The sequence below is a fragment of the Rhinolophus sinicus genome, linkage group LG14 (assembly GCF_036562045.2).
Source record: "Rhinolophus sinicus isolate RSC01 linkage group LG14, ASM3656204v1, whole genome shotgun sequence".
In the NCBI taxonomy this organism is placed as follows: Eukaryota; Metazoa; Chordata; class Mammalia; order Chiroptera; family Rhinolophidae; genus Rhinolophus; species Rhinolophus sinicus.
The window spans coordinates 4459714-4476159 of record NC_133763.1 but is presented as its reverse complement, the minus strand read 5'-3'; the positions used below and the strand labels follow the sequence as shown (position 1 = coordinate 4476159).

General features: G+C 39.9%; 1 protein-coding gene across 1 annotated transcript in view; it reads left to right on the top strand.

Annotated features, from left to right (window-relative positions):
• Nucleotides 1-14230, top strand: part of ZBTB10 (zinc finger and BTB domain containing 10) — a 31095-nt gene extending 16865 nt beyond the window's left edge. The window contains exons 3-6 of the mRNA XM_019725465.2: nucleotides 4090-4188; nucleotides 8560-8736; nucleotides 8933-9105; nucleotides 9381-14230. Of these exons, the coding sequence (XP_019581024.2) occupies nucleotides 4090-4188; nucleotides 8560-8736; nucleotides 8933-9105; nucleotides 9381-9686 (755 nt within the window). The 3' untranslated portion in view covers nucleotides 9687-14230. The remainder of the gene's footprint in view (nucleotides 1-4089; nucleotides 4189-8559; nucleotides 8737-8932; nucleotides 9106-9380) is intronic.
• Nucleotides 14231-16446: the final 2216 nt, after the last annotated feature.

Below are 16446 nucleotides of genomic sequence, written 5' to 3'. Positions count from 1 at the left end.
AAGATTTTCATAGCACGGTCATGATTGCCAAAAAAGCAAGTATGGTAGAGTTTATTTTTCAATCCTATAATTTTAGAGAAAAGATGGTGACTAGGAGTTACTGCTTTTGCTTCCGAGTGAAGCAAAATTCATTCTTGTATCAAGTGAATGGTTGGCTCCCTGGCTTCTGTCCCACTCACCTCAATAAAACTGATAAAAAACAGTTACTAGGTAGTTTTGCTGGTTTCAAATAAGGTGCAGCCGTGATATGATGTGTTGATTTCTGAGTTAAGCATGCTGTTTATGAAAGGTTATTGTCAACCTGGAAGAGCTCACCTATTTTGAGGTTTGTTTTCAATGTCAAGAACCAACTAGTTGGTACCTCTCAAAAGAAATCTAATATCTGTAACGGGTATGATTTTGGTTTGAGAGGAAATATTGTGCACTGGGAGAATACACTTGCCATTTATTAAGTTTTTAGAGTGAGGTGTTCTGTACTTAGTGTCCAGGAAGGATTAAAGATCACAAATTAAATTTAGAGATAGGCTAGGAGACAGGAAATGTCTGTTTTAAGAACTAGCAGAGGAAAGCCTTCAACAAATCACTATAGAATGTTACATAAATAGAAACAGCCTGTATTTACAAACCCACTTGGCAGAATCTTAAGACTTGCCCTCTGAACAGACTACACTTTAGAATGACTTTTTTTAAAAGATATTGAGAAACCTAGTAAAATTGTTTGTATGATTTGAATTTTACTTTTGATTATCGAAAAATATGTAACTTTTTGCAGGAAAACAAAGCCACTGACTTTTAGTTAATTATTTTCAGTTTATGGATGTGTTTTAGTGTCATTGCACACCACAAAACTGAAATTATTCTTCAAAAACGATTCATTTAAACTAAGCTAACAATACAGGTTGCAAAGGGCAAAATATTTCAGCCAGCGTTTAACAGCATTTGTTGCAAAGCCTTTTCCCTGCCATGCACTGTGATAAATACCGGGGAACTAGAGCCTAAGCAGTCTGTCTGCTCTCCAGGAACAGGTGGGAGGCTGTCTGCTGTCCTTCTCTCCAGGACCTTGTCCTTCATCCCCCTGACTCGTCCCATTCCTCCAGGCAGCTCATATCCTATATGCCAGAAAAAACAAAAGCCGGGGACTGCAGTGTCCTTCACTGCAGACTTCCCTCTGGACTCACTGTGCTCTCTCTCGAGTTATCCAGACAGACTGCCTAGGAATCTTACAAACCTATCATTTCTTTGGTGTGGCATTTCTTCAATATCTCTCACTTCTCCCTTTCTTAGTGACTTCTTCCTTTCAGCATTTACATGTTTATTACTTTAACCTTTTTTTTAAAGGGTTTTTTTAAAAAAACTTACTTATTTAAGTGTGTTTTTCCAGGACCCATCAGCTCCAAGTCAAGTAGTTGCTTCAATCTAGTTGTGGAGGGTGTAGTTCACAGTGGCCCATGTGGGGATCGAACCAGCAATGTGGTTGTCAAGAGCACTACGGTCTAACCAACTGAGCCAACCGGCCACCCCACTTTAACCGTTTAAAAACCAAAAATAACTTTTACTCTATTTCTCATTCTTCCCTTTTATAGCAAATTTCTCACATTGTCGGTACTGTATCTCAATTCATCATCTTCCATTCACAACACACACCACTCCTGCTCTCTGCTCACGAGGGTCCCTGAGGTCAGCGGGGACCTCCTAGGTGCGCAGTGAGTGGAACGATAGCAGTGCGTTCGGTCCTCATCCTGATTTCTGGACAGCACTGTCCCAGGGCATGACTTCTTGAAATACTCTCTTCCTTATCGTCTGTTTATATCCTGTTGTAGCTTATTAGCTAGTAGGAATCTCACTATATTGGTCATAGTCTTTTCCTCATGGTCTCATCTGTTTGCTCCCGTGGCTTTATTTACCATGTATATTCTAACTCATTGTTACCATCTGCTCAAGCACTAGACCTATAGCCTTTGGTACTAAATTTCTCCACTTAGAAGCTTAAATGAAAAAAAAATTAGTTAAAATTTTGAATGTTTGCTGTATACCAGGCAAAGAACTAAGCGCTTTTCGCTTATTAATAGCTCTTTGCCTGGTGTTTTCCCCATTTTTATAATAAAACAGCTCTCAATCTTTAGTAAGCGTCAGAATCACCTAAAGGGCTTACTGAAAACCAGATCACTGGGCGCCACCCCCAAAGGGTCTGACTGAGCAGGTCTGGGATGGGGCCTGATCATTTACACCCATTTGGAGCCAGTTCCCACGCTGCTGCTGGCTGGGGCCTCACGCAGCAGAAGTATCTGGCGCGCGGCGCCCATCCATCGTCCCGCCCCAAACCTATCAGTAAACCTTCTTAGGGTCGTGTGACTCAGTATGTGCATAATGAAGTCCCTAAGCCTGTTCCCACCACAGCTGGCCCTCCGCTAGGCTTTCCTGGCTGCTGTTAGTTACAGGCCGAGACCCCTCCGTGCCCTCACACACCCCAATACCCGGCACACTGTGCCCAAGCCCTAGCAAACTCTTCCCTCACACACTCTTAAATGCATCTGCTTTTCTCTGGTTGCCACTGCCTTTCAGCCAAGTCAAGGCCTCCTCAGTTCTCACCTGAAATACCTTTCTCACTGGTCTCCTTACATTTCCTCCTGCCCTCCTTTAATTCATACACCACCAGGAATAGTTTTTTAAAATGGAAATGAGATTAATGCCCTGTTTAAATCCTTTTACTGCCCTTAGGGAAACAAGGCCAGATTCCTTAGAGCCTGCAGGGCTCTCGCTGGTCTGTCTGGCCCCTTGAGATCCCTGTACAGGAACTACTTTCTCGCAGTCATGCAGTGCCGCGCGGTCCTGCTGGCCTCGGACGTAGAGTGTGAGGACCAGACCGTCGCTGATCGGGGTTTAGAACCATGCACGGGAGGCACTGGGGAGCAGTCCATGGGAGGACGGACTGCAGTGCATTTGCCCACTGTACTTTTGGGGTTTCTTTTTTTAGTAAATACCTACTTCTATAAAGAGGGTTTTGTTTTGTTTTCTGTTTTCACCTTGGGTGTTGGGAACGCAGAGCAGTATAGGATGGTGATACCAAAGGTGAGTCTTGAATGGGAGGCAGAGGAGAGATTGTCTTTTTAGTGAAACCATCTTCAGAGACGTGTAGTTCATTTGAGAGAGTACATAGTACAGTGAAGTGATGCTAGATTCATAAGCAGCGACCTGAATATTAGGACCTTGTATTCTAAGCTAAGGAGTTTGAAGGTTCTCTTAATGGCTGTGGTTAACCATTGAAGATTTTAAGTAAAGGAGCAACTTAAGATTGATGTTTTAGGAAGCTCTCTCCGGCAGTGTTGTTGGGAAATGAGTAGAAGTGGGAGCACCACGGTTTAGAAGCAAGGAGACCAAGCACCTGTTTCAGTGACTGACTGAGTAATCCAGGAGCGTGAGTGAGTGCCTGCGTGAGGGCAGTGCCCTACACAGAGTGTGCGGCGGGGACAGATGACACGGCAGCCAGCAGACTGGTGCCAGCAGCACTCATCTCCGTCGTGTGCCCGTTGGTTTTAAGCTGCCTCCCCACACTTCCATGGTCCAAGGTGAACTCAGGAATAAACCTCTTTGCTGTCTTCCTTTTCTAGTGTGGCTTTAGTTGATCTTTCCCACTTGTGAACTCATACAGAAACAACAATGTTTTACACATCTAGTGTCCCTAGTACTAGCAGTGACCGCTGCCTTTGGGTGCTCCACAGCATGATTGTAACACGTGGCTGGCATTAGCTAATGACACTTCCGTATCAAATCTGGGATACAGGTGGGGCACACGAAGCAACTGAGACGCGCGCCCATAGCCGGTAGCCGGTGGAGCCGGAGTTCTCGCTCACCTGGCTCTCAAGCTCACGCCGAGCCAGTACGCGGCCTTCCTGTTTGGGGCCCACTTACTCTCGTGGTGGAAACGCGTGTCTTCTGCTTCGCAGCCTCCCAGTGCGCAGCAGACACTCAGTCCCTGCGGCTGGCCTTTCTGTGTCGTCTGCATCAGAAACGGCTGCAGGAAGGGCTGCTGGTTTGGGTGATGGCTATGCGGGGTTGTAACTCACAGTTGACTCTACATCTCCTTTTCAGATCTGGACGGTGCTCTACTCTCAGGCCCAGATTGTGATAGGAATGTAAACGCAAGTTTATTGGCTGAAGCCAGCTCGGGTCAAGATGGAGGTGATGCTGGTAGGTACGGGAGGATGAGAGGATTGGAGAATGGGAAGTAAGTGTCCCTGGGCACGTTTGTTAAAGACCTACTGCAGTTTTCTTTCCCTTAAAAGAGAGTACGCCATGTAAATCCTTCCAATCTGTGGTAGCTATGATTATAATAGGCTCATGACGCCTGGTAAATACAAATGGATAGGTGTTTGTTTGTTTGGGGGAGTTTTTAAAACTCTTAAATATCAAAAGTAATTAAGTTAATAGCTGTGGTTTCCTGCTACTAGTGTATATAGCTGGAACGAGAATGGTAATTAGCAGGCTATTTGAATTAGCTTTGATGTAAAATAATAGTATGGTTGTTGATGGCTATGGAGAACGTTAATTGTACATAGTAATATTTATATCAGCCATACTTTGGAGGAAGCATCCTGCACATAAAGGCAGAACCATGAATATTCGAAAGAATTACATGAGTACATAATGAGTAAATTAGAAAGGGAAAAGCTTTCTTTACAGAAGAATGCCAAGCTAATAAGAATTGAAGAATGATAGAATTGGAAAAACACAGATTTTGCAACCCACACAGGAAATAATTCAGGATCATCCGTGATGGTTAAGCCACTATGGATGGGCTTGTTCCATGATGACCGAGCGAAAGGGTGTTGTAACGGTCTATTCATAGGTTACTCCCGATCACAGAGGGAAGGAGGCCACAAAGAGGCCCGAGGGACATGACCATGGCCAAATGATTACGCTTAGTAAGAGCAGTAAACGAGCCTGAAATAGCATGCCTCCTGACACACAGTGTCACTCACCTATGTGGTATTCTTGCCAAAATCTCCATCCAAACCTACACAAATCCGGCTAGTCCAGATTCTAAAACGTTAACGCCATAAAAGATAAGCATAGGGGCGTCTAGATTGAAGGAGGCCGACTAAATGCATCGTAATCTTGATTACATCGTGGGTCCAAACAATGACCAAAGGGGCATTTGGGGAACAGTTGGAAAACTGAATGTTCTTTGTATGTGTTAAATGATACTCTTTGAACAATTTTAAATTCTTGGATGTGATAAAGATGCTGTGGTTACGTAGGAGAAAGTTCTAGAAGATACACGCTGTATTTAGGTTAGGGGTAGGGTGATGAGTATGCAGGTTGTTTTCAAATAGACCCAAAAGGTGTGTGTGTGTATACATAGCGAGCACATATGACAAAACTAACATTTGTTGAAGATACATAAAGGGACATGGATATTCACTGATTCAACTTCTGCAGCTTTGACACTTCTTTCAGCATTGATGGGGAAGGGGACAATTAGGGGGCCTCCTTAGAGCAACTGTAAGTAATGCTTCTGAATACTCCGACCAAAAGTAAGCCAGAATTCTAAAGAAACTGCTTTAAGGTGGTTTCTCCTAACTGTTGAAAAGAATTTACAAAAGCTTTCAAACTAGCAGTTTACAGGCTGGATTTCGAAGACTTTTTCCTTGTATAGAAAGTCACTAATAGTGCAAGACTATTTTATTACACTTTTTCGGTTTAGAAATCTGGTTCAAGAATGGGTTTAGTAGGGCTATGTGAATTCATATGTAAAATTTTAAATGTGTGCACAGAAACGTTTTCAGTGGCGAGTGGTCCATATAATGAATTTATCTCATTCTCCAGAAAGTAAACGCTTGATATAGAGTCATTTCTCTTTAGGGGACATCTTGATCCATTAGTATTTGTGCAGCTGAGCTCAGCCTTGGCCTTAGGAGTTTGAGTTGAAGAACGTTGCTTGCTTCTTCGTTTGCCATCATGGACTAGTGTGCCCAGAAGGGTGTTGATGAACAGTAAGCACGGTTTTGAGGTAGATCTTTAATGACTGTAATGATCCTTCAGTGCACTGAATTACAGAGGAATACCTGTGTTCAGGCTGCTCTTACATTTCCCGTAAGGTCTCTCTCCTGGTGATAAGGATTTGGAGAAGTGAAACAAGTTTGGGACGAGGCTTTCTTAATTTGAATTACCATTTTGTATTCCAGAATGGTGTCTCTTGCCTGTTATCATTGAATGCTTTTTATTATATCTTTACTGAAGGTTATTTGGAAAAACATGGAATTTCAAGTATTAAAAAATCTTTAATTCTGAATCTTAGGTTATCAATTCATAAATTGTTTTAGGGCCATTCTTTCTCTTATTTTATGTAGTGAATAGTACTTAGTTGAGGATAGCATATCTAACATGATTTCTGATGTTTTTCAAGTATTTTGAGCAAGTCAAAAATACTATGTACGTGTTAGCATTTGCCAGATACATTTATTCAGCAAATAATTGAGGGGTGTCTGTTTGGGACATTAGAAGTACAAAGTAAGACAGGCACAGCCTGTGCGCTCTGTTTTGCACCAATTTAGACAAGAACTGTGAGTCACAGAGCTCAAACTTAATTTGGAAACGTGAAGCTTAAAATTGATATAATCACCTCACAGGCTCGCCCCACCCCTCACCCCCAGTCTCCGTCCCACAGACATCGATATGGTGCTTCACTTTAGGGTTCTGAGAACTTTCCCCCAAGTGGTAATACACTGTAGTCAAATTATGGATTCCGAGGGCGTTCCTAACATTAAACAAGTGGGTGAATGTATTCCAAGTATAAAACAATTTACATTAATAGTAATGAAGTGCAGTTTTTAAATACCAGAGAGACCTTTTTGCATTGTTGGGTATTGATACTTTGACCCAAGAAGAAATGTGAAGTTCTTTTAATTTTTAAGAGAGGCAATATATCTGGCAAATAGATATAGGGAAATGGAATTCTTAGAAAACCTATTTTTGGCAGGCATTCTTTTCTAAAACCGATGGTGTCCAGGAAAGTTAATAAATTGCTGCACGAGTGAGCTATGTATACAGCATGGAGAAGGGAGTGTTCCAGGCAGAGGAAAGAGTGGGTGCAGGGCCTTGCAGCAGGAGCCATCTCTCGTGGAAGAACAGCACAGAGGCCGGGGCGGTGTGGGCGGAGCGCCTGGGGGGGGGGGGGCGGTGGGAGCCCGGCTAGAGCAGGGGGGGGGCTTTGGCTTGCACAGGGCCTTGGGGGTCTTGGGTGTTTACTGGGCGTGAGATGGGTAGTCCTTGCAGGCTTTTGACTAGAGCAGTGCCAGACTCTGGCTTCAAGTTTTCAAAGAATCTCACATTGCTGTGTTGAGGAGGCAAAACTCGGTGTGAGTTGGGAGACACACGATAGTTATAGAAAATAACCCAGAGGCAGGAGTTGATGGTCGATTGGCTCAGGGTAGCAATAGCCATGGGAGGTTCTGGATATAGTCACACTGCTAAAGGATTCCTGCATACAAGGAATATTCAAGATGGAATTAAATCCAGAGAAGATAGTTCCTATTTCAGCCAGTCTGAAGATCCTCACGCATCAACTGTTCTACCTTCTGGGTTTTCATTTACTTAAGAATGCACTTAAACAGAGATTTTGGTGAACCTCCAACAGGGCGTCTGAAACAACAAACAAGAATCTAATGATGCAAGAACTTTCATTTGTAATTTCCGTGTATTTTTATTTTTCATCCTTGGTCCATTTTTCTATACCAGTTATCCTTAAAACAAGATTATATGATTGTTTTGGGGACAAAAGGAGACTGTCTTATTCCATAAGCTGGGCTTCAGGGTGACAGTCTCAGGTGACAGAGTAGGAATAGCAACTATTAAGACAGAGTTTTGGGGGCCAGCCCCATGGCTAAGGCAGTTGGAGCTCCATGCTCCTAACTCCGAAAGCTGCTGGTTCGATTCCCACATGGGCCAGTGGGCTCTCAGCCACAAGGTTGCCAGTTCAATTCCTTAAGTCCCGCAAGAGATGATGGGCTGCGCCCCCTGCAACTAGCAACGGCAACTGGACCTGGAGCTGAGCTGCACCCTCCACAGTTAAGATTGAAAGGACAACACTGACTTGGAGAAAGTCCTGGAAGTACACACTGTTCCCCAATAAAAAATAACACACTGTTCCCCAATAAAAAATAAAGTCCTGTTCCCCTTCCCCAATAAAAAAAAAAAAAAAAAAAAAAGACACAGGTCTGTTTGGATATGTTTGAAGTATAATATTTAAAGAGGTAGTTTCATGTGCCCTCCACGCACCATTAAATAGTATTCAGATTTATTTTACTGAATTTTTTTTTTACTATGGTTGAATTGTATTGTAGTTTTCTATTTAAGATGCCTGCCAATTAGGGTATTATAATTGGAATAATAAAGTCTGAAGACATCTCAGTTTGAGACTAAAATGTAGAGTTGTTTTATTTAGCTATTTTTTATTACACTGTTCTATCATAATGCTCAAATACAAATATTTTTTGATTCTATTAAGAAACAGATCTTTATTACCATTATTATATCAAAATCACTTTTCAATTGTATTAGGTACTTCACATGATTTCAAGTATGGCCTGATGCCTGGCCCTTCGAGTGATTTCAAGTATGGCCTGCTACCAGGTACTTCAAATGATTTCAAGTATGGATTGCTACCAGGTGCTTCAAACGATTTCAAGTATGGATTATTGCCTGAATCTTGGCCAAAACAAGAGACTTGGGAAAATGGCAAGTATTAGTCAACTAAACATCTACAGAATTTGTAAATAATTTTTAACCATTACAAGCTTCCGTATTCTGAGATTTAGAAAACATCAGAGTCACGGCCCTGTAACAGTCTCTGTTCTCAGTGATAGTAGATAAGCTTTTAATAGCCAGTTTCTGCTTATATATAATAAGTGCTTTTTTTGTTTAATTTTCAAAGGTGAATCATCTCTAAACACGAACAAGTTAAAATGCCCTCACTGTACCTATGTAGCCAAATACAGACGAACACTAAAAAGACATTTGCTCATCCATACGGGAGTCAGATCCTTTAGCTGTGATATTTGTGGAAAACTGTTTACTCGCAGAGAGCATGTAAAAAGACATTCCCTGGTAAGTAACGTGAAACGTAACCGATCTTTGAGATAAACTACGTATGTCAGTGAAGTTTAAGGTATTTTAACACCGTTACCTGCAGTTTTAAGGAACCTTGATTATTAAATATATTGCCTTAAACAAAGAATGTGATTGGTGAACTGATACTGAGCTTCATATAGAAAACCAGTGGTACAGTCACTCATTGTTAAATGGGTGGTTTCATTTGAGTGGTTCAAATGCATTGTATTGTCTATACCATCCTTATATTGGATTTTCCCCCCTTCAATTAGGTGCATAAAAAGGATAAAAAATACAAATGTATGGTGTGTAAGAAGATCTTCATGTTAGCAGCCAGTGTTGGAATAAGACACGGATCTCGACGCTATGGTGTTTGTGTAGACTGTGCAGATAAGTCACAGCCAGGAGGGCAAGACGGTGTAGATCAGGGACAGGAGACAGCTTTCCCTCGGGATGACGAGTACGAGGAGAATGAAGCAGGAGAAGCTGATGAAGAGCTGCCTGACGATGGCGACGATCAGAATGACCCGTCTCGGTGGGACGAAGCCGGAGACGTGTGTATGTCTCTAGATGACTAACTGACCTACTATACTTCTCATGGATGCTGCATTTGGACATAATATGAATCGACAATTTGAATTGTTGAACTCGAAGGCTTGCAAAATAATGGTACATGCTGGATGGTAGTTATGTTGCTGTGAAACTGTAGGGTCAAAGCCTTATAGCAAAAAACATTTTTTTTATATTTGCACAGGACTGTACAGCAAGCCACCTTGTGGTTGGATTACATGGAGTCCCCACATCTTCAGTCAGTTATCAAAGTAAAAATATTTTTTATTTATCGGATATACAGTAACTCTTTGGGTCCTATAAGAGTAGAGTCCCTGTCCTGACAGCGCTGACATTCATGTGCCACTTGAACATGAATGAAGAAATCCAGTTCTGAGGATACAGTGACAGCTGGCCCGATTACTCTGTCCATCAAACCACTCAGGCTAGTTCGTACTAGTAGAGTTTTGTTTCTATTTTTATTTTTATTAATTTTATTTTTTTTAATACAGATTTTCAGTGAGGGGCCTTTTCAACCCCATTGGTTGTACTTTTCTGTATGTTCCATTTTAATTTGCTTCCTAAGTTAAACCAAGTCTCTTCTAGTCTTAGGTATTATTTCTCAGTTTTGTGCTGATGGGCATGTTTATAAGAACTGGAGAGGTAATTTATTGGAATGAACTAACTGACTTCCTCCATTCCCCCTTCCTTTTTGACATGAATTTTACTCCTTCACAAATGAAGAATGATGTTGCAAAGTTACCGTGGCGAAGTTGACAAATACCACTAAATGATTATGATTTAGAAGTAACTTTCTCCTGCTGCTCTAATCTGATAAATGGTTACTATAAGACGTTTTCTGACATGGTATTCGGTTTTAGGTATCTGTTACTTTGGCACTATTCTTGTTTGCCTCTTTATTTTTGCCAGTGTACCTATACCTCAGTCCTATTTGAAAAGACAAATCTAATCGAAAGGAGACTCATTGAAACAATAAGTACAATGATTTGTTTTATAATTTATCCTCCATGTCCAGTTTGGTTAGCTTGTTATATGCAATATAAGTGAAATATCAGGTTTTTACTCTTGTGCCCTTTTATCATTAAAATTAACACAAAAATCGCATTCTCTTTTGTTTCATACTTACTGGGATATTGAGTGTTTTGAAATTATGATAGATAATTAATTTATTTTTTTCAATTTCTTAAAGTCACTACACCTTGATATATGTAGTCTTTCTAGTAGTCACCATGATTCAACAAGCTGCAAAAATCTTACAAATAAAATACTGAGAGACTTTACAGTTTATTATACTAAATTCTTCAGGGTACAAGGGGTGATGTATTAAGTAGAAATTGTCAGATTTATATAGCCTGATGACAGATGAATTAGATCATTGTTAAACTCACAGCATTTCACATAATATCAACATGCACAACATTTATCAGAAACATATTGTATATTATATAAGATTGAGGGATATCATATTTTCAGCTTTCTTTTAAATAGAAATTGAGTATATTTTCCTATTTTATATCAGGTAACTAAATTATGCTAGTCATGTGGAAAAGTTGCAAAGTACACTTTGACAGACACAATTTTGGTGCTCCATCTGATCAAAGTTGAAATGTTGATCGTTTTTGAGAGACTTTCTCATTGTCTCTGATTTCAGTAGAATAATGTTAGATATTGATGTTTCTGCTTGGATAAATCAGATATAAAGTACAGTTACATGGTTAGATGCATCTTTTGTCACCTAAACTTTACTGTAGTTTCTACATACCTGTAAAACTGACATGAATAGTTTTGGTTTGATTTTGTTTAAGACTGAAGAGTACATCTTATTCTCAATGTTCTAGATAAATGAGTAAAATGTAGTTCTGGTGGGGTCCAAAGTAGACATTAGTTGGGCAAAGATACTATGAATGAAAAAGTATTTTAAACGTAAAATGTTCTGCATTGTGAATATATGTAAGTATAGTATAAAGATTTCTTTCATCCCATTTATCCCCTTCCTTTAAAATAAACCATAGTTTACAATTGGTAGATCTGTCTATATATAAATATATATTAAAGAGAAAAGATATATATCTGAAAATCACGTAAATCTGCTTTATTAGACTACAGTTCACTTATTGCATAGAAACTGGACTTGGCTTTACATTCTTAATGTACTTTTACTTTTCTTCAAGATATGAACTTACTCTAAGCTGAATTTTCTTTTACTACTTAAATCATTTATGTATATCTGGGAAATTATGACCAAATTTTTGTTAGATTGCATACAGTAAATTGAAATACACTTGGTACACTACAGGATTGTTGTGCTTTTGTTTTGGATTTAGTTGGAAATAAGGTTGGATGTAGATGGCTTCTTACTGTTAATTTAAAATATTCTATAATTGTCCATTACCTTTTGTGTTGTGTTGTGACAGATTTGGCTATATTTTTAGTCAACTGAAATATGATACTTTAAAATTTTGTTTTTAGAAAGATAATCCAAAGGAAAAATGTTTATAACTCTTGACTATATTAGCCTCAGCCTATATAAAAATTTCTTCTTTAAAGTAAACATTTTACCAGAAACAGAATTGACAGGTTTTTCTACTTGCTGACTGCCTAACTTATTTTGTTCCATGATCTCGAGGGACTGCCTTTTCCTTCTAGATCTTTTTTTAAACAATAGTTTTAGTACTAAGGTATACTACTGGACGTTTCTATTTTTTTAAGTATATTCTTTTTCTGACTTACAGTACAATTTCAGGAAGTTGCTAGATACTAAGAACTTATCATTGGTCTCAGAGGTAACAATACTCATAATTTTGTCGGTGGGGGGGCTGGCAGAATTACGTATTACACATTTGCTGAATTTTTCTCTTGTAACTTAATATTTTAAATGAAAAATATTTTAGAGCTTTTAATTTTAATGAAGTGGAAGAGTATAAACTGTTTCTTTCCTAGTGTCTCTGTGGTAACAGACCCTCTCATCTAAGTCAAGATCATGCATTATTTCTTAGGGTTCTCAGACAGTTACTGCCATGTGGTTCCGACTTGATCATTGTTATTGGCCCTCAATTTTCATGTTCACTAGCTGTTTCGCTAAGTTTTAGCACCCAAGCAATGAAGAGCTGAAAAAAGAAGAAACATTATAAGGAGACCTGAACAGTAGTGAGCAGCTTTGAGATTTGGGGGGAAACACTGGCTTCCCTAGTGTTTCAGTAGAGCCACCCTGACAGAGATGAATGAGTCAGTGTGTGTAAAGCGCTCGCTCGAACACTGTCTGGCGTTGTTAGTAACAGACGTGAACCAGGAGGACAAGAAGAAAGGAGAAAAGGGCGGACAGGGAGAAAACTAGGAAATGAAAGGATCAGGGCCTGGAGACTTCATTTAGTCTAAGGCCTGATGACTGGAGTCGAATAAGGTGGGGGAAGTGTGATGGAAGATGGGTTTTAAAAGTCATAAATTTTAAAACTTGATAAGCTTTATTTATATTTTTAGGACTTTGTCAACATAGAATGAAGAGTTTATTTTTCTGAATAAGGACTCCAAACATTTTTTTTTCTTTTTTTTTTTCTTTTTTTTTAGTGCCTACATGTGCCATTGCGCTTTACATTGTTTTATCTAGTCCTCTGTAAGGTAGGTGCTATTGTCTCCATTTTAGAGAAGAGGAAAGACTCCCAAGCAACCCGCCCACTGTGACCTGCCTAATGTAATACACCTACTAAGGGGCAGAGCTGGGTTGGGCCAGGTCTGCCCCGGAAGCCGCAGCACTTTTAGGGGCTCTACTGCTGCCTCATTAAACAACTTTGGTAGAATTTCAGCTCTTCAAAGGAGGCTATCTAAGGAGACTTCCTTTCCCTAGGAAACAGCTATGCTAGGAATCTGAGTGTCAAACCCCGCCTCCCCCAAGTCCCCTTACTGCTCCTTCCTCCTAATGCAGCAGTAGCCTGTCGCCCAACTATAAGTAAGGTGCCCAGCCTCCGCGTGGCACACGTACGAACTGGCTGTGGCGTTTTCGTTTTTAAAAGGATTTTTAAACGAAGAACTAGATGTGAGCCCCGTTCTTGTGCCGCTCAGTCACCCAGATCCTTAAACTTAAAGATGGTACATGATATACGTGCTTAGAACTAACAGGTGGTTTTCCTTAGTCACTTTAGGATTTGAGATGAGAAGTTTTGTTCCTGCTGTACCCGCCTTCACGTGATGACTTAACATGTGCTAGGGGTGAGCACACAGTAGCCCTGGGTTCTATGGCGTGGGGTACGGAGACTCGGAGTACACTGGCTATTGAGAACAAGATTTTGGGTCGAGGAGAGGGATGGTTGAGACCATGATGAAATGGGAGAATCAGCATTTAAACACTGTAAACAAAAAGAACACTTTCTTCTGCCTGCTGTTTGTAAAAGCTCTTTGGGAAGACCTTTTACGAAGACCAATTTTTAATGTAATTTACCTACCTAGTATAAGTGTCCTAAGACATGTATGTAAACTTCCAAAACTGTTTTGTCTGTGTATTTAGAAAATACACAAGAGTCTTTATCAAACCTAAAAATATAAACTCGTGAGCACTAAACTGCTTCTGGCTTTGTGAATTTTGTTGACTCTGACATTTAATTCAGATCTTTTTGCATTTCAGGTGTACAAAATTAGACTAACTGGGGTAGGGGAATACCTTTGTAAACTCTGACCTATGTATAATTCAGATATCGTTGTACTTGAGGTTTACAAGTTTGTATGTTTTTATATGAAGTGCGTAAGTGACGCAAACTACCTCCTAGTATCGCTTGGATAGTTGTTTGAGTTACCAGCAGCGATTTGTAATCAGCCTGTCATCTGTTTCATCATGATTCCTTTTGGGATTCTCTACAGGTTTTAGAAAACATTAAAGCATTTCCCCTGTAATTTACACTTGTGCATAATTTTGGAAATTTCAAGTCTTTGAAACTTTAATAGTATGGAGAAAACATACTTAACTAGTATTTTTAGGTTTTTGTGGTGTTAGAACAAAGGAAATTACAGAATGACCAGATATTTAGGCTTTACTAAAGAAATGAGAGTTTGGAGAAGGGTGAATTAAAGGAGGGGGTGGGGTGCCCATACGGCATATAATGCCCAGTGTCTTTAACCTTGTAAGAGAACTGTCGTGCAGCAGAATTAGGTATATTTTATATGGTTCCAAGAGGTTAAGCTGGGACCACGTGGCTCACGATTAAAAGGCAGTTTTTAATTGTCCAAAGATGACAGGAGATAGCCTCAGAACAATATCAAATCTTCCACTGGAGATACTCTAGATAAAGTGAAGGATTGCCTGACAAGCGTTTTGGCTGAGGCAGTATTGAGCAAACATTTCTATGTAAAGGTTTCTTTTGTTTTAAAATTTTCAGGGCATTATAGTTACCAGTTTTTTGTTCTGCTTCACTAAAAACATTGAAAAGATTATGTATGCATAACTATTTCGTGGTATTTTGACAACAGAAAGGGCACAGTTAAAATTTAGAAATCATGTTTCACTTTAAGGAAAATGCTACTTGAGCTTCTTTTTTCTTTCTCAGTACCAGTCAGCATAGTCCAATGTGTGGAAGCTGGTATAGGAAATTGAATTATTAGATCTATGGTGACAAGGAGATTAAAGGGCCTTCAGGGCTTAGTCTCTGTCATGACTATCTTTCGCATTTTATACTAAAGAAGGAAATAAAAGAATGGACTCCAGCATAGCTTCAGTTAATTAAAGAGAATAAAGCAGGCTCACTAGACCCACGGTGCCTTACGTGCGATGAGTACTACCTTCTCACCATCAGCCATACACTTTTTTCTTTTATCCAACAAAAGCGAAGTTTGGCAATAAAATACTTATCTTCCAAGCATAACTAGGGAATTTTTAGAATCTTAGTGAAACATGCAAAAGACAATCATCTTGGCACATGTCCCAACAGTTGGTGAGACAACAGTATATAAAATGGTTTCAAGAGAATTAAGGAATTTAGGTTGAAAGAAACTTGCAGAGAGTTTCTAATAAAGAATTGATTCCCAGAGAGGTTGCTGCACTTTGCCGTGGATTTTAGGATCCAGGGCTCCTCAACTTCCATCTTGATATTCTTTTCCCTGTGTCAAACTCATGAAGTAAATATTTTAGATTTGGGAAAACTTTGAAATTAGAGGCTGCAGAGTATAGTCAAATACGATGGCTGGCAGGCACGTAGTCGGAACTCAAAATTATTTACTAAGCAAATGATTTAAAGACCTCGGTAACTTTCTTAAGGGTTTTGCCTGCTCTAATGGCATGTAACTATCAAGCTGATTTTGGTTAGAAGTAGGCTGTATGGCCAGGCACAGGACATGTGGGATCGTCCATCCTGGGCCCTTGGGGCCCTTTCCTCCAGTACACAGGTGACCATCCCCACAGACAGAATGACCAAACCCTACCTACAGCAGGCATCACTATAGAGATCTCGATGCAAGACTCAGGTGATATATTTTTTGTTTAACCACACCGAATCCATAACTCAGTATACTTAGTGACAAGATTAAGTATTAGCCGTTTGCTGCAAAATCCTGGTTGTAGAATGACTGCTGTGGCCACGACTAACATGTACGTGTCTAATACTCAGTGTATCTGAGGAAGATGGGAAAGCCTAGAAGAAAATCCTGTTGCAGTTTATTGCTTGTTGGAGGGGAGAGTGGGGTAGTGCATCAGTAAAGCCACTTGGAGCTGCTGTCTTAGTTGCCGATAAGATTTTTGTATTTGTGAAGAGGCATGTTAGGTGTTGGCATTTAGATTTCACCACGTGA